The 12,896-nt window shown below is 40.4% G+C and overlaps 2 protein-coding genes, 1 long non-coding RNA gene and 3 other non-coding genes across 8 annotated transcripts; 4 read left to right on the forward strand and 2 right to left on the reverse strand.

The window, feature by feature from the left end:
- The first annotated feature begins 488 nt into the window (after positions 1 to 488).
- Positions 489 to 2,576, forward strand: LOC144065472 (uncharacterized). Its single transcript, XR_013297180.1, has 4 exons — positions 489 to 745; positions 1,445 to 1,562; positions 1,854 to 1,970; positions 2,342 to 2,576. It is a non-coding gene; the product is annotated as an uncharacterized LOC144065472 (long non-coding RNA).
- On the forward strand, positions 1,233 to 1,364 carry LOC144070751 (small nucleolar RNA SNORA31). Its single transcript, XR_013299457.1, has one exon. It is a non-coding gene; the product is annotated as a small nucleolar RNA SNORA31 (small nucleolar RNA).
- On the forward strand, positions 1,636 to 1,773 carry LOC144070752 (small nucleolar RNA SNORA31). Its single transcript, XR_013299458.1, has one exon. It is a non-coding gene; the product is annotated as a small nucleolar RNA SNORA31 (small nucleolar RNA).
- On the forward strand, positions 2,045 to 2,175 carry LOC144070757 (small nucleolar RNA SNORA31). Its single transcript, XR_013299463.1, has one exon. It is a non-coding gene; the product is annotated as a small nucleolar RNA SNORA31 (small nucleolar RNA).
- A 114-nt stretch (positions 2,577 to 2,690) lies between the features above and the next one.
- Positions 2,691 to 9,279, reverse strand: LOC144065462 (general transcription factor IIF subunit 2-like). Of its 2 annotated transcripts, XM_077588306.1 has the most exons (9): positions 9,115 to 9,279; positions 8,661 to 8,734; positions 8,522 to 8,546; positions 7,780 to 7,918; positions 5,480 to 5,539; positions 4,870 to 4,951; positions 4,478 to 4,577; positions 4,125 to 4,268; positions 2,691 to 3,067 (listed from the first exon to the last, which is right to left on the reverse strand). In XM_077588306.1, the coding sequence occupies exons 1-9, from the start codon at positions 9,181 to 9,183 to the stop codon at positions 2,945 to 2,947; spliced, it is 816 nt and encodes a 271-aa protein (XP_077444432.1). In that variant the 5' UTR covers positions 9,184 to 9,279; the 3' UTR covers positions 2,691 to 2,944. The 2 variants fall into 2 exon arrangements, with proteins under 2 accessions (XP_077444432.1, XP_077444443.1); XM_077588317.1 differs by lacking the exon at positions 5,480 to 5,539.
- Positions 9,280 to 9,427: 148 nt separating this feature from the next.
- Positions 9,428 to 12,327, reverse strand: gpalpp1 (GPALPP motifs containing 1). 2 transcript variants are annotated; one of them, XM_077588294.1, is made up of 7 exons: positions 12,117 to 12,324; positions 11,890 to 12,013; positions 11,719 to 11,811; positions 11,353 to 11,605; positions 10,434 to 10,598; positions 10,230 to 10,331; positions 9,428 to 10,149 (listed from the first exon to the last, which is right to left on the reverse strand). In XM_077588294.1, the coding sequence occupies exons 1-7, from the start codon at positions 12,217 to 12,219 to the stop codon at positions 9,931 to 9,933; spliced, it is 1,059 nt and encodes a 352-aa protein (XP_077444420.1). In that variant the 5' UTR covers positions 12,220 to 12,324; the 3' UTR covers positions 9,428 to 9,930. The 2 variants fall into 2 exon arrangements, with proteins under 2 accessions (XP_077444420.1, XP_077444411.1); XM_077588285.1 differs by having other exon boundaries at positions 11,719 to 12,013; positions 12,117 to 12,327.
- Positions 12,328 to 12,896: the final 569 nt, after the last annotated feature.

Here is a 12,896-nt window from a genome sequence, read left to right on the forward strand (position 1 = left end):
ACCCCCCATGATCCTAGTGAGGATAAAGTGGTTCAGAATATGAGATGAGACAATGAAGCATTCTTTGTGTTTCAAATGTTAAACTTTGAATGGACTAAGATGGCCTGGAATAAAGTAAAATACTAGGTAAAAATGTTACTCAATATTTGGCATTGAGTTGGGAGGACAAACCACCTCGTGGAGCGCGGTAAGCAAGCCGCCATATTTTCCACATTCAATACGGCGGGACAATATGGGCGTGGTTACGCCTATTGTCGACGCAGCTGAGTAAATTAAGCACATGCGGAGTATAACGTGTTCTTTCGAACAGCCTCTCTATGCTGATGGACGACGAGCACGCCAACGAGGTAAGTCGTTTACTGTAATGTTATGTTTACTGAATGACACCGACCCAAAATGGCCGACAAGTGACGACGCCGCACACAGTAGTAACGCGCATCAGACGGCCAGCCTTATAAAGGAAACGGTTACTCCAATGCTGCCATTTTTATCGCGATTGGGGAACACGAGGGACGGAAGCTTGAGCATGTATCCGCAGATTTGTTCTTCTCTGTCGGCGTCAATATTTGCCATGTTAAACAAAAGAGAAACGACGCATTTTAAAATGCGGATGCGCTGCGGTGTCCTGGAATGTTTCCCCCGCAATGGACGCGATTCTCAAGCAACGTGACAACTTAACGTACGGGCGGCGTCGTGTCTCTGGTTTACCAATTTTTTCCTGCATTGTGTCTTTTGTATCTCCGTGGTAAGTTTGTAACTTTTTGAGGAAAGCTTACCTTGCAGTCGTTTGCCTATTATTCAGTTCGATTTAAAGTAGTTGAATTTTTTCGTAATAGTTTAGTGTTCCCCCTAACAGTTTAATTTTACACCAACTTTTAGGTATACATTGGTATTTCATGGACGACAAATGAAGTTTTTAAACCCGGTACATGTATAATAGTATTGCCGAATTGAATTGAAAATGCCACGTGGCTGGCATGCGTTCCTACAGCTAATGCTAATGCTAATTTTAGTCATGCGTCCATGTTAGTTGAATATTTTCTCACGCTAATAAAGATTGGCAATTATTTTCGGTGTTTGTCCTCTCACTCACAAAGGTATCCCCATCAATGATGTACACGTGGACATCCTTGATCGCGTTTGACTAATGCATTCATCTGTAAATGTCAATTTCAATGTAGGTCCACAACAGAATGCTTGATTTGATAATTTTGCTAATGTGTGGACGTCGGCCGCATCTTTTGACAGCCTGGCCTCTTATTGTGAGAGATTCTGGGTTTATTTCAGATGCAACAATAAACTGTCCCTGTGCTTTCCTGCACGCCTGCTTGGTGGTGTCCCGGATTGAATAAGGGACTACATACTGTGTTAAGCTTGATTGAATAATGTGCCTCTAAAATGTATATTGAAATGTTTACACAGTTTCTCGTTTTTGTGTTTTAAGGTAAGTCTGAACAGGGGACAAGATGTTGCTGTGGAAATCATCCATCTTAAGGGAGCTGAATTGTCCAAACGCAACATCCCTGGAACTCCCGGAAGGCAAATGACTGCACGTTTGACTCGTAAGTGTCAATAACAGTAAACGGCTTAATAGAATAAAGTGATGGTTGTTACCAGATGGTTCATGCACGTTGGCTGCATCCACTGATAGGCCTGAAGCAGGTTGCATTGGCTTCTAGGTTTGCAAAGAGATGCTAAACTCAATGTTCCTCTTTCTGCGCTTTCCTGCACGCCTGCTTGGTGGTGTCCCGGGTTCAATAAGGGTCTACATACTGTGTTAAACTCAATTGAATAATGTGCCTCTAAAATGCATATTGAAATGTTTACACTGTTTCTTGTTTTTGTGTTTGAAGGTAAGACTGGACAGGGGGACAAGATGTTGCTGTGGAAATCATCCATCTTAAGCTGAATTGTCCAAATGCCACGTCCCTGGAACTCCCTGAAGGCAAATGACTGTGCACGTTTGAATTGTAAGTGTCAATAACAGTAAACGGCTTAATAGAACTATTGATGGTTGTGTTCCCAGATGGTTCATGCACATTGGCTGCATCCACTGATAGGCCTGAAGCAGGTTGCATTGGCTTCTAGGTTTGCAAAGAGATGCTAAACTAAATGTTCCTCTTGCTTTCTGACTGCTCCTTCCTGGCAGCCCAGTTTGAATTGGGGAATACATTACAAGTATTTTCTGGTCTCTTTAGATGTGTGACAACCTTTGCAAGTTGCCCATGCAATATTTACATAATTTGTGTGGGCTGTCTAGTTCCCTAGGTTAAATATGAATATTTTTGGGAGGTGATGTTTATAGTAGTTCAATGGTTATTTATTGTTCTTTTTTTCCCAGGAGGAATAGATCTCTGGCATGATGAAGTTGATTACCTGTGACAGGCTGCCTGCCCTGGCAAATCCACAACCTGCCAGGGCTTGGATTCATTGAAGCTGAAATGTCATTTTGCAACTGCAGTGTCTATGCAAGCCTATGAGTCAAAATGAGAGGGTTGTCTGAGCAATAGTGTGACATTTCAATATTTGTAGGTTAAAAAAAATACACCAAAGCCCTAATAAATTTTTGAAAATGATTTTTGTCAATCATATTTTGTTGTATATTGTAGTGTTTGAGTACAAGCAAGAAGTATGTTGGTCAAGTGGGGAGCCCACAATGGTGGTAAAAACCTTAGTAAAGGATGACCATATTTCTGAAACAATTCTCAACATTTTAATGTGACATGGAATTAAAAGCATATTTATTGCACACAACAAACTTTTTAAAAAATGCAAAGCACACCAGCATTATAAAATATGCCATTAAAACATTTTGAACAGTAAACAACAAAAAATCCAAGAACATTGGGGCTATTTACAATTTGTCTCTCAAACTTCCAAGATTGTTAAAACTGGTGGTTGGGCTCAAGTCTTCATGTCACATCTAAGCCAACGTTAACTTGTGCTATTCGTCAGTTTTTTCCTCGCCTTGATAATGTCGATACTCTGGCTTGAGCTCCCAGGTGTTTTTGTGTGTCCCCTTCACATTGTATATGCCAATGTCACGCAGGATTTCCTTCAAATAAATCTGTTAACAGAAGAGGTTTTTAGAAAATATTGCCATCAAATGCTAGTATCCAAAGCTGAACCCGTCCTAAAATTTGGCAGGGTTATACTTGTCCCCTATTGCACATATCATTTTCTTCCGCCTTATTCAAAGTCTGGTTGCGGGGTCAACAAGGAAGCCCAGACTTCCCTCTCCCCAGCCACTTCATCCAGCTTTTCCGTGAGTATCCCAAGGCGTTCCTGGGCCAGCCAGGAGACATAGTCTCACCAGCGTATCCGACGTCGGCCCCGTGGGACACATCCCGAGAGAGGTGTCCAGGGGTCATCTTGATCAGATGCCCGAGCCAACTCATCTGGCTCCTCTCGATCCGATCCGGAGGGGCAGCGGCTCTACTCCGAGCCCCTCCCAAATGACTGAACTTCTCACCTTATCTCTAAGGGAGAGTCCGGACATTCTGTGGAGGAAATTCATTTTGGCCCCAACGTACTGTCATCGAGCTGGGGGGCAACAAGTATGCCCACACCCTGGCCTCACGGACTAGCTCAGGCTCTTTCCCAACCAGAGAGGTGACATTCCACGTCTCAAGAGCTAGTTTCTGCAGCCGGGGATCGGACAACCAAGGATCCTACCTTTGGCTGCCGCCCAACTGTCTGTGCACCCGACCTCTTTGCCCCCTCTCACAGGTTGTGAGCCCATGTGAGGGGGAACCCCATGGGTGTAGGCCCGGCGCTTGCCATCGCGCCCCTCTGGGCCTGGCTCCAGACTGGTCCCTCACCTCAGACCAGTTTGCCATGAGTGACCCAATCCAGGGGCACAAGGCCCCAGACAACATTGCTCCAAAGACCATTGGGACACACAAACCCCACCACCACATTAAGGTAATGACTCGTTGGTGGGGCCCAATTGAACACGAAATTCATAAATAATATAAATAAAAACTGGGACCAGTGGTGGATTTAGGCATCTAATCTGAATCACCAATCTTACTTTATATAACATTAAGCATTTTGTTCTATCCGTAGCTAGCTATTCCTCAAAAACAGGCTATTTCCAATCTGCATTAAACAAGATGTCTCACCACAGGCTGTTTGGTTATGTCCACCAGGTCTTTGATGTTGTAGTATTGGTGCTTCTCAAAAGCAGAAAACAACATGTCCAGCACTTGTTGTTTGTCCGCTCTTGCTCGCTTGCCCTCCTCTTTCTTTTTCCTGTCATACTCCATCTGACAGACAAAAGGCACAAATTAATTACTAACCAATGGTCTTAAGTATATTTACCACAGATGGGAAGCACTGTTAAGATTTAACATGAATTAGCTTAATAGCTGCATAAACATTGCTGCTTTTAAATGAATGGAAAATAGATTTTTCACAGGTCAATGCTGTATGAAATGAGATGATCTGAAACAAAACATTTGACATTTAGTCTTACGTTGTACGCATGGTTAGCCACGGGTTTGTAGTTGTTTGTGACGGCTTTGGCCAGCTGCTGCGACAGCCGGACTGGTTTGGTGGACTCTTCAATTTGTAACCTGTATTCAAAATAAATATGAACTACATGTTCATTGGGGCTTGGTATTAATCCGATATTAGACCTTTTCAAATTACTAGTTGAAAATCGATGGATTTTCTTGAAACGCATTACAGAGCAATGCATGTAATTACATTGAAATAAACAACATAAAAGGTATTGGGGAGAGGGGGGGGTAAAAATAATACAGCTGTTGGTTTTATTAATTGTGTTTATTCTAAAAATAATACAGCTGTTGGTTTTATTAATTGTGTTTATTCTAAATTGAAGTTCACTGAAAACAAACCACTCACCTCTTCAGCTTCATGTAATTTTCACTTACAGCAGGCCTACAATCTGCTCTCTGCACCACAACTCCCTCCAAGGCAATTTTATCTACGGGAAGAAAACAAAAATCTAATGACAAATTAGGATTTGTAAGATTTTTTTTCTTGTAGAGATAACAAAAGATTAATTCCATCCCTTATTATGTAACCAACAGTTGGTGCTCACAAGGTAGCAATTAGAAGACCAGTTTATCATTTGGTTACCATCAATTTCATTGTATAAGGTGTACCCCGAGATGTTTTTTTTAAATTTTTAATTAACTACACACTGTAAATATGAAATGTTTCATGTTTTCAATTGTTAGACAACCTGACTTAATAAGCAATGTGTAGCTAGTATTATTACACAAGCACAAACTTTTAAAATTAAAATTGTGTTGACAAAGTATCAATTCAGGCCACATTCTTAACTCTCAATAGTCCACAAAAACTGCCTCATTTTTGAATGTAGAAATGTTTGAATTTAGAGGCCACAACGCTGGTTCCAAGGTGTCATTTAGCGCAAGAAACAAAATAGCATTTTATTGATGAAAAGATTGCAAGATTGTGTTGGATTCCCCAAAACTGGTGAACTTACCTGGACCAGACCCTGACCCCGATACTGAGCTGCAACCATCAGATCTCTCTTCTGACTGGCCTACAGATGGGGGAGGGAGGGATAATAAAATATGTTTTGGGGATAGAAAATAGGGGGGAAGGAGGGGATCGCAAAATCAGAGCCTCTCCCAGCTTTAATTGCACACGCTTTGTCACGGGCAAAATGGCTCAAAGTCAGTTCTGTGGAGCACAACACCACGGCACACCAGCAAAGCAAGCATGCTTTTACAAGCTGCGAGCAAAGAAACACTGACCCACCACAACAAACAAAAAAAACTACCACAGACAGCGCTACTATAGTTCATTAAAATAATACAAAGCGCACACACTCATTGGCCACAACATCAGCACTGCAAACATCTAATCAGAGCAATGAAATCTGCTGAGTTGCCTAATAAGGAAAGCTTCCCAATGATTGTTTGTTGAAAGATTTACGAGCAACAATCCTCCGACTTAATTTCCATAGAGAACATTTGGTGGGATGTAAGAAGGCAGTGGCAGCATGTAAACTCAAGAATATCCATGAAGAATGGGCTAAGATAAATGTAATTGCAAAAAAAAACTGTTTCATGTATGAAGTGTGCTATTGTCAAAAAAGGTTGCAATGCAGACTACTTGCATTCCATATGTGAATAATGAGCTGAAGAATTTTGTAGGTGAGGAAATATTTGTGAGTATACTACAAATAGTAGTTTTAATTTAAATGCCAACCTCAATGTGTCTGATTAAAAACAAGATTTCAAATAATAAGCTAAGTAAAGCACTTCACTTTTTCACCAAGTCAAAATCAAGAACAGAAATTGCATTATTCTTGGGCCAACAGGGATAAGTGTCATTTTCTGGGGTTCAAAACTGATCTAAGAAGTACAGTACTTGAGTAAATGTGGTTCTTGGAGGTCGTATGATGACTCGCTCCAGCCCTGATCTGAGCTAAAGAAGACTTCCCCTGACATGAACGAGCTATGAACAACCGTTTCGTACATTGATGGTGGACAACAACTACTTTGTATTGCATTCCACATTCCCGTGGACACTTCTACAAATGTGCATAAGAGTTTGCATACTGGGAAAAGCCTGTCTGCCTCCGCAACGTGTGTTCAGCCACAAGAGCTTCATCCAACTCAGGACTGGTTTGAGCATTTTACATATTGGAGAACCAAAATCATGAAAATAAACTCAAACACGCTAGAATGGGTGCGGACAAAAAAGTGAAGTGCAGAAAACCACTTCTTCCTAAAATGCGAGCCCAGGGAGGCTCACCAGGTTCCAATACAATCCACACATGGCCACACCAAGTTTCAGTTCCCAATTATCTAACATTGATTGTAAATACATTCATTCATCTTCTGTTTTTTTAAATGACTTATTTATATTTCCTTTCACAACGAAACATGGTGCAATGAAATCTCACTGCATCAGCAGTATAAACTCAACCATTTTTCCAGAAAGAGATTTAAGGAAACATTGATTAAATCGAGCTTTTAATTGTAAAACCTCCACCTCGGATTGCAAGGGGTGCTGCACTCGGGATTTTCTCATAAATTAGGTCAAAACCAGTGCTGTTCAATTTAAATATTGTATTTTTTTTAATTATTTATTTGTCTGTTTGTTGTTGTTATCTGTGTGCTTCATTGTGTTAGCTTTAAATCTCATTATGCTTGTATAAAGACAATAAAAGCATTCAATTCAATACATTTGGTTTATAAGTCAATAAATACCTTCACTGCTTCTGTTGCCAAATTTCACCACCTCAATAAATGTTTGCATTCTTGAAAGCGTAGACATTTTAAAATAAAGCAAATTGAGCAAAACAGTAACTAGTGCAACACTTTGAGAATCACTGCACGGCTCTAAGTCAAGCACCACAAATGACAATTTCTTATGCTGTAAATAACAAAACAACATGATGACAGACTAGATATATTAAATGCAAACTTTGCAATAATGCCACAGCTAAGAAGAAATAGTGTTAATAAATCAATAAACGTTGACGGTCAACGTGATTGCTCTAGTGATGATTTCAATTTACCTGCAACCATTTAAATCCTGCAAAACAAAACAATCACAGCATTTGGGAGAAACCATAGAGAGGTCACAGAGGAGCAGCAAGCTTGCAGGCAAAGGCAGCAAACACGGGCACCTCCACCAAATGGCAATCAGGGGAGGGGGAGGGACTTACCTTTTGTGCTGTAGACCTAACAGTATATCATCTCTTAGCATTCAAGAGAGTAGAACAAGCAGCATTCTTAAGTGGAGAAAAAGAACATCGAAGAAGCTCACCCGATGACGTCTCTGTGAACACCGCCAACGTCTGTCCTCCCACAGTCTGCATGGTCAGCGGGTGTTCCCGAGGGGCAGACACGGATTTGTCTTCTATGCCTTCAATTACGGTCAACTCTTCATTCAACGTAAAAGACACCTGTGAAATGACGTTTGATACAATTCCAATTAGACAAGCAGACAGTTCATTTGTCATTTCTTTAGCAAGGTCTTAGACCAGGGGTGTCCAAACTTTTTCTTCCCAGGGCCACTTTCAGAAAAAGGACTAACTGGACAACCATCCACTTACATTTGTTGAACAAAGGATCGAAATCAGGTGAAAAAAGATTTGGTTTTCAAAATGTATGTCCTTTTCTGTATTAACTCAATGGCTGCAATTGACAGTGATGAATGTCCATTATATTTTGAAAATTGCCATCAGGTCGATCCACCTGTGTGGAGTTTGTATGTTCTCCCCGGGCTTGTGTGGGTTTCCTCCGGGTACTCCGGTTTCCTCCCACATTCCAAAAACATGCATGGAAGGCTGATTGGACACTCTAAATTGCCCCTAGGTATGGGTGTGTGTGCATGGTTGTCTCCTTGTGCCCTGCGATTGGCTGGCCACCGATTCAGGGTCTCCCCCGCCTTTGGCCCGGAGTCAACTGGGATAGGCTCCAGCACCCCCTCGTCCCCCGATCCTAATGAGGATAAAGCGGTTCAGAAAATGAGATTAGATGAGAGCTATATAAACAATGGCTCTTACCTCTGGTTTCCCTTGATTTCCTTTCCTTTAAAGAAGAAAGCAATTTTAATACAACTGCTACAATTCATAACACAAACTGCCAAAGGTAATAATTATAATAATATAAAGTATATTTTCCTGTTGCAATGGTTCCACATACTTTGAGATTCTGAGTTTCCCAACTTCGCCTCTTCCAGTAGCTTTGGTCCATTGATGTGAGAGGTACTTTGGAACCTGCGATCAGAGTGAGAAGCCATTTGTTGGCAACTGCGTTTGACAATATTGAAAATAGGTGAATTGAAAGCTTTATTGTCTTTGGACATATAGACAAACTTTGTATATTGTACTTTGTACAACGAGAGGTTATGCAGCTGACCAAAACAAAGATTTATTCGAAGCAGAATTCTTGTAGCTTCAACAGGAGAAACAATTGCTTTAAAAGAATGTTTCTGTATAGAGATCTAACTATTTTATATTCATAAAAATGATTACTTTATACAGTCTCGATGCAGTTATTCAGCGTGGCCGAGGCTGCTGTAAGCCTTGGACTCAAAAATAAATTTTAAAAAGAGCTCTCCATTACTAATATGGTATTTTAAAATCTATATAAATACCTTTACAAGCCAGACACCGGTGTTTAGTTTAGCACCGGTTAAATCGACGTCTCCTGCTTTTTCTGACATTGTAGTTTCGTTTTATTTATAATTAGCATCAATAGCTATTTCGTCCAAACGCCATACGCATGCGCACCGAAACGGATGCGTACGGCGACCTAGATAGACCAAAATACGAAAATTATTACGTATTATTATTACTATTGCTGGGCGCATAAGCTCTCTGCTATCTTTTATATAGGAGGAGTTAATATATAATGTTGCCTTAATATATATCTAATAGTATTTAGAAAACATTTAACATTGTTTACCATCACTTGACTAAAGTTTGTTTTATTTGGGACAATTCTTTTTAAATTAATTGCTTAATGCAGTTGTAGTTCTTGTGGGTTATTTGGTGCGCTGCATTCCATGAACACTTTTCCACCTCAAATAAAAAGTAATCTTAGCAGACTTCAGTAATCTCTTTGACACAACTACAGCTCCCTGAAAAATCTAATGATAAAAAAATCACAGAGCGGCATTTTCAGAAAGAATTTGTTTACAATTCACATCTCACAATACAAATGTTTTCATGTTAGCAGTACAATTGTAAACTACAATTACAAGTGTATCCACTATTGGAGTAGGATGTTATATTTACAAACATATAATTTTACATAAACCAAATAGTCAAATAATAGTAAAATATTCAGGATTTCAATGCAAAGTCCACTTGTCCCTCTTCTCTTGCAAATAATTGGCTATTTACTGTATATATGAATAATTATCCATTTATATGTGTTGTTTACAAAACAACATATTACTGTAACGCCCTTACAAAAACATCCTATCATTGCTGTGGGAAAAGCGTGTGTTCAATTCCTGAGACTTCTTCAGCAGTCGCTGCTTCTGCGCATCATCGAAGCGATTGACCTTCAGGTCAGTTTCCCGATCAAAAGCTCTTCTTTCCACTGGCATGTCGCTCACTTCCTTTGCTTTCTCCTTTATGTTCTTTGTATGCAAACTCATCAGAGACTCCGATCGTTTTGTTTTCTTGAATAAAGCAAAAGAGAATTAAACCTTTGTCAAGAATGATAAAGTTATAGCTTGTTTAATCAATCAGTTAAACTTACATTGTACTTGGAAATCTTGTCTGCCATTTCCAAATCCTTTCGTGGGATTTGAGGGGCAGAAGCTTTCTCAGCTTCACCCTTTTCCTTCTTCTCAAGACGTTCCTATTGATCATGGAAAAAAATGGTGTTTGTGATTTTAAAAGTTATCAGGTAAATGCACACACAATATCAAGATGCGAGAATAGCAATTGACGAATTTCCTACCCTGGCCTTGCGCTCTGTGTCTGCAGGTGTATCTGTCCAAATAGAGCGGTCACCCTTCTCCGGGCCCGACTTTTTCTTGAAAGTGCGAGCACCTAAACCAATGTGTTGTAGTTCTGGGGGAAGCTCTGTCATCCAGGTCTCTCGAGTTGCCACCTCAGGAGCATCCTAGAAATGAAAAACATTTGCACAGATAGAAAGAGTACAGTTTTACCTGCACCTGGTGTATTTTAGAAATTATTTGTTACAGGATAAGAGGCTCAGAAGATAGATGAATGAATATTTGTCCTATGACTTTAATGCAATAAACTTTTGCAAATCACCTGGAACAGAGTAAAAGGATTGGGTTGCTGCTACATTAGTTTTAGAAATGCAGAAAGGTTTCAATGTGAGCACACCTATATGTTATACTGGAGAAACAGGAAATCTATCTATTTCAACATTGTTATCTTCCATAGAGTTTATTATTGTTGACATTGGGGAAAGCTCTGGCTTCTGGCTTTTGCTACATAAGTCCTATTTTCTCGCAAGCAATGTTCCCTCAAATGTTTTGTTTGTCTGGGCAGAAAGACAACCTCCATGAGCACACGGAGTACCGGTGTGAGCAACATCATCATTGCTCGCTATGGGCACACACCAGTATCACAGGTGCATGTCTACTACACATAAATGATTTAGTAATAATACAATGTAATGATTAATATCTATGAATGGGCGGCCCGGCGGATAAGTGGTTCGCGGGTCGTCCTCACAGCAAAAAAAAAAAATTGGGATTTTATTTTGTGCGCTCCATATGATTTGCTGTGCGCAGAGAAGACGAGAGTAGTGCGCAATTGTGCAGCTTAGAGGGAACATTGCTCGCAAGGCTCGTAATTGAATTATAAATACAAACAGTCAGAGAATAAAAAGATCTTCCACTCACAACTTTAGTCAGCTTGTCTTTCATCAACCGTGCCCTGCGTTCAATGTCAAGAGCCGCTGTATTTGGAGCTGGGAAACTAGATGGCATGGGTCCGATAATGTCCTCATCCTCTCCGTCACTACTGTGGGAGTCAGCCTGGTATCCTGGGGGTAGGGCAGGTCCCGAGAAACCCTCTTCATCATCGTCATCATTATTTGCATCATCTATTGCATGGCGAAACCCAGGAGGCAAAGCTGGTCCCAGCACAGGTGGTCTGGTGGAGAAGTTACACACAACTTCAAATTACAACATTGAATGACTTGTTCGGTTAGGGTTCTTCACTGCTGTGGTTTGATTTTCAAGCTTTTAAGGCAAATATTCGCTTACCTCTCTGGTGAACTCTGTTTTTTGCTAAAACCTGGTGGCAATGCTGGTCCAAAGAAGCCATCATCGTCTTCTTCATCCCTTGTGTTCTTCACTCTGTTTAAATGACAGATGTTACGGCTGCGTTTATGTTGACATATTTCTGTCAACAACAATGGCGGCTGATGAACATACTCTGCATGCTTGTCATCAGACGTGTGTTTTGTCTTGAGTCTTTTGACGACCACTTCCTCACTTTCATCCGACGAGCTCGACGGTTCGCCTCGTTTGTAATCGGGAGGCAATGCGGGACCAGCAACTAAAAACAGAATTAAAAAAAATACGATGATGAGACTAACATTAACATTGTGATCTAGCACGCTAAATTTACTGTGGTATTTTAAAATATTCATTGTACTCACATTCCCGTTCATCATCAGAATCGGGTGCATTTTTAAAGCTTGGTGGCAATGCAGGTCCTATCATGTTTTCAGATGCCATGTCGAAATTACTCCTTTTCTGCATAGGATTAAAGTGATATTACATTTAGATTACGCGGCATATTCGCAACCACTACACTAGGTTCTACACTTGGAGCGACATTTTGTGAACCACTGCGCATGCTCTATTTCAAGTCACCGCCACTCAGGAAGTTCCCTACAAGAATAAAAGTAAAGTAAATCGTGTTTCTTCCGATCGGCAAATTGCACTTGCATACTTGTATTCTGTGATAGCCATGTACATACTTTGGCTAAATGTGTAATAAATAGGCGTTTGTTTACGAACGCGCATCAATGTCATTATTAGTGTAAGTATTAATGTTATAATTAATATTGTTATTATTGCGATTGGGTGGCCAATTATTCGGCATGTCCCCCCGCCTCTTATAATAATCGGACATAGGCCCTGTCGTCATTATCAACAACACAAAAAGCCTACTTGTCATCACACCCAGAAACTGCGTGTGACGAAATTGGTGGTGCTTATCCATAAGCTGCGTTTACTCGGCAAAAGACCTAAATAAGTGATAGTTACGGACCCTGAAAGTAAGCTGGGATAGGCTTCAGCACCACGGCAACCCTTGTGAGGATAAAGAGGTTAAGAAAATGAATGACTGAATGAATATAAAATATTATTTTTATTGTTGTTATTGTGATTATGATGGTGATGATGATTATTATTCATTTTCTGACTCGCTTTAT

The sequence above is a fragment of the Stigmatopora argus genome, chromosome 2 (genome assembly GCF_051989625.1).
Source record: "Stigmatopora argus isolate UIUO_Sarg chromosome 2, RoL_Sarg_1.0, whole genome shotgun sequence".
Lineage (NCBI taxonomy): Eukaryota > Metazoa > Chordata > Actinopteri > Syngnathiformes > Syngnathidae > Stigmatopora > Stigmatopora argus.

What these genes read in the sequence shown, in the direction of transcription:
- gpalpp1 (XM_077588285.1), bottom strand. Translation starts at nt 12,219, where the DNA reads ATGCAGAAAAGGAGTAATTTCGACATGGCATCTGAAAACATGATAGGA. An exon ending in AAGACAAGCTGACTAAAGTT is followed by an intron (nt 10,599 to 11,352) that starts GTGAGTGGAAGA and finishes TTTCATTTCTAG; the next exon opens with GATGCTCCTGAGGTGGCAAC. An exon ending in ACACAGAGCGCAAGGCCAGG is followed by an intron (nt 10,332 to 10,433) that starts GTAGGAAATTCG and finishes CATGATCAATAG; the next exon opens with GAACGTCTTGAGAAGAAGGA.
- LOC144065462 (XM_077588306.1), bottom strand. Translation starts at nt 9,183, where the DNA reads ATGTCAGAAAAAGCAGGAGACGTCGATTTAACCGGTGCTAAACTAAAC. An exon ending in GAAATCAAGGGAAACCAGAG is followed by an intron (nt 7,919 to 8,521) that starts GTAAGAGCCATT and finishes GTCATTTCACAG; the next exon opens with GTGTCTTTTACGTTGAATGA. An exon ending in AATTACATGAAGCTGAAGAG is followed by an intron (nt 4,578 to 4,869) that starts GTGAGTGGTTTG and finishes TTTTGAATACAG; the next exon opens with GTTACAAATTGAAGAGTCCA.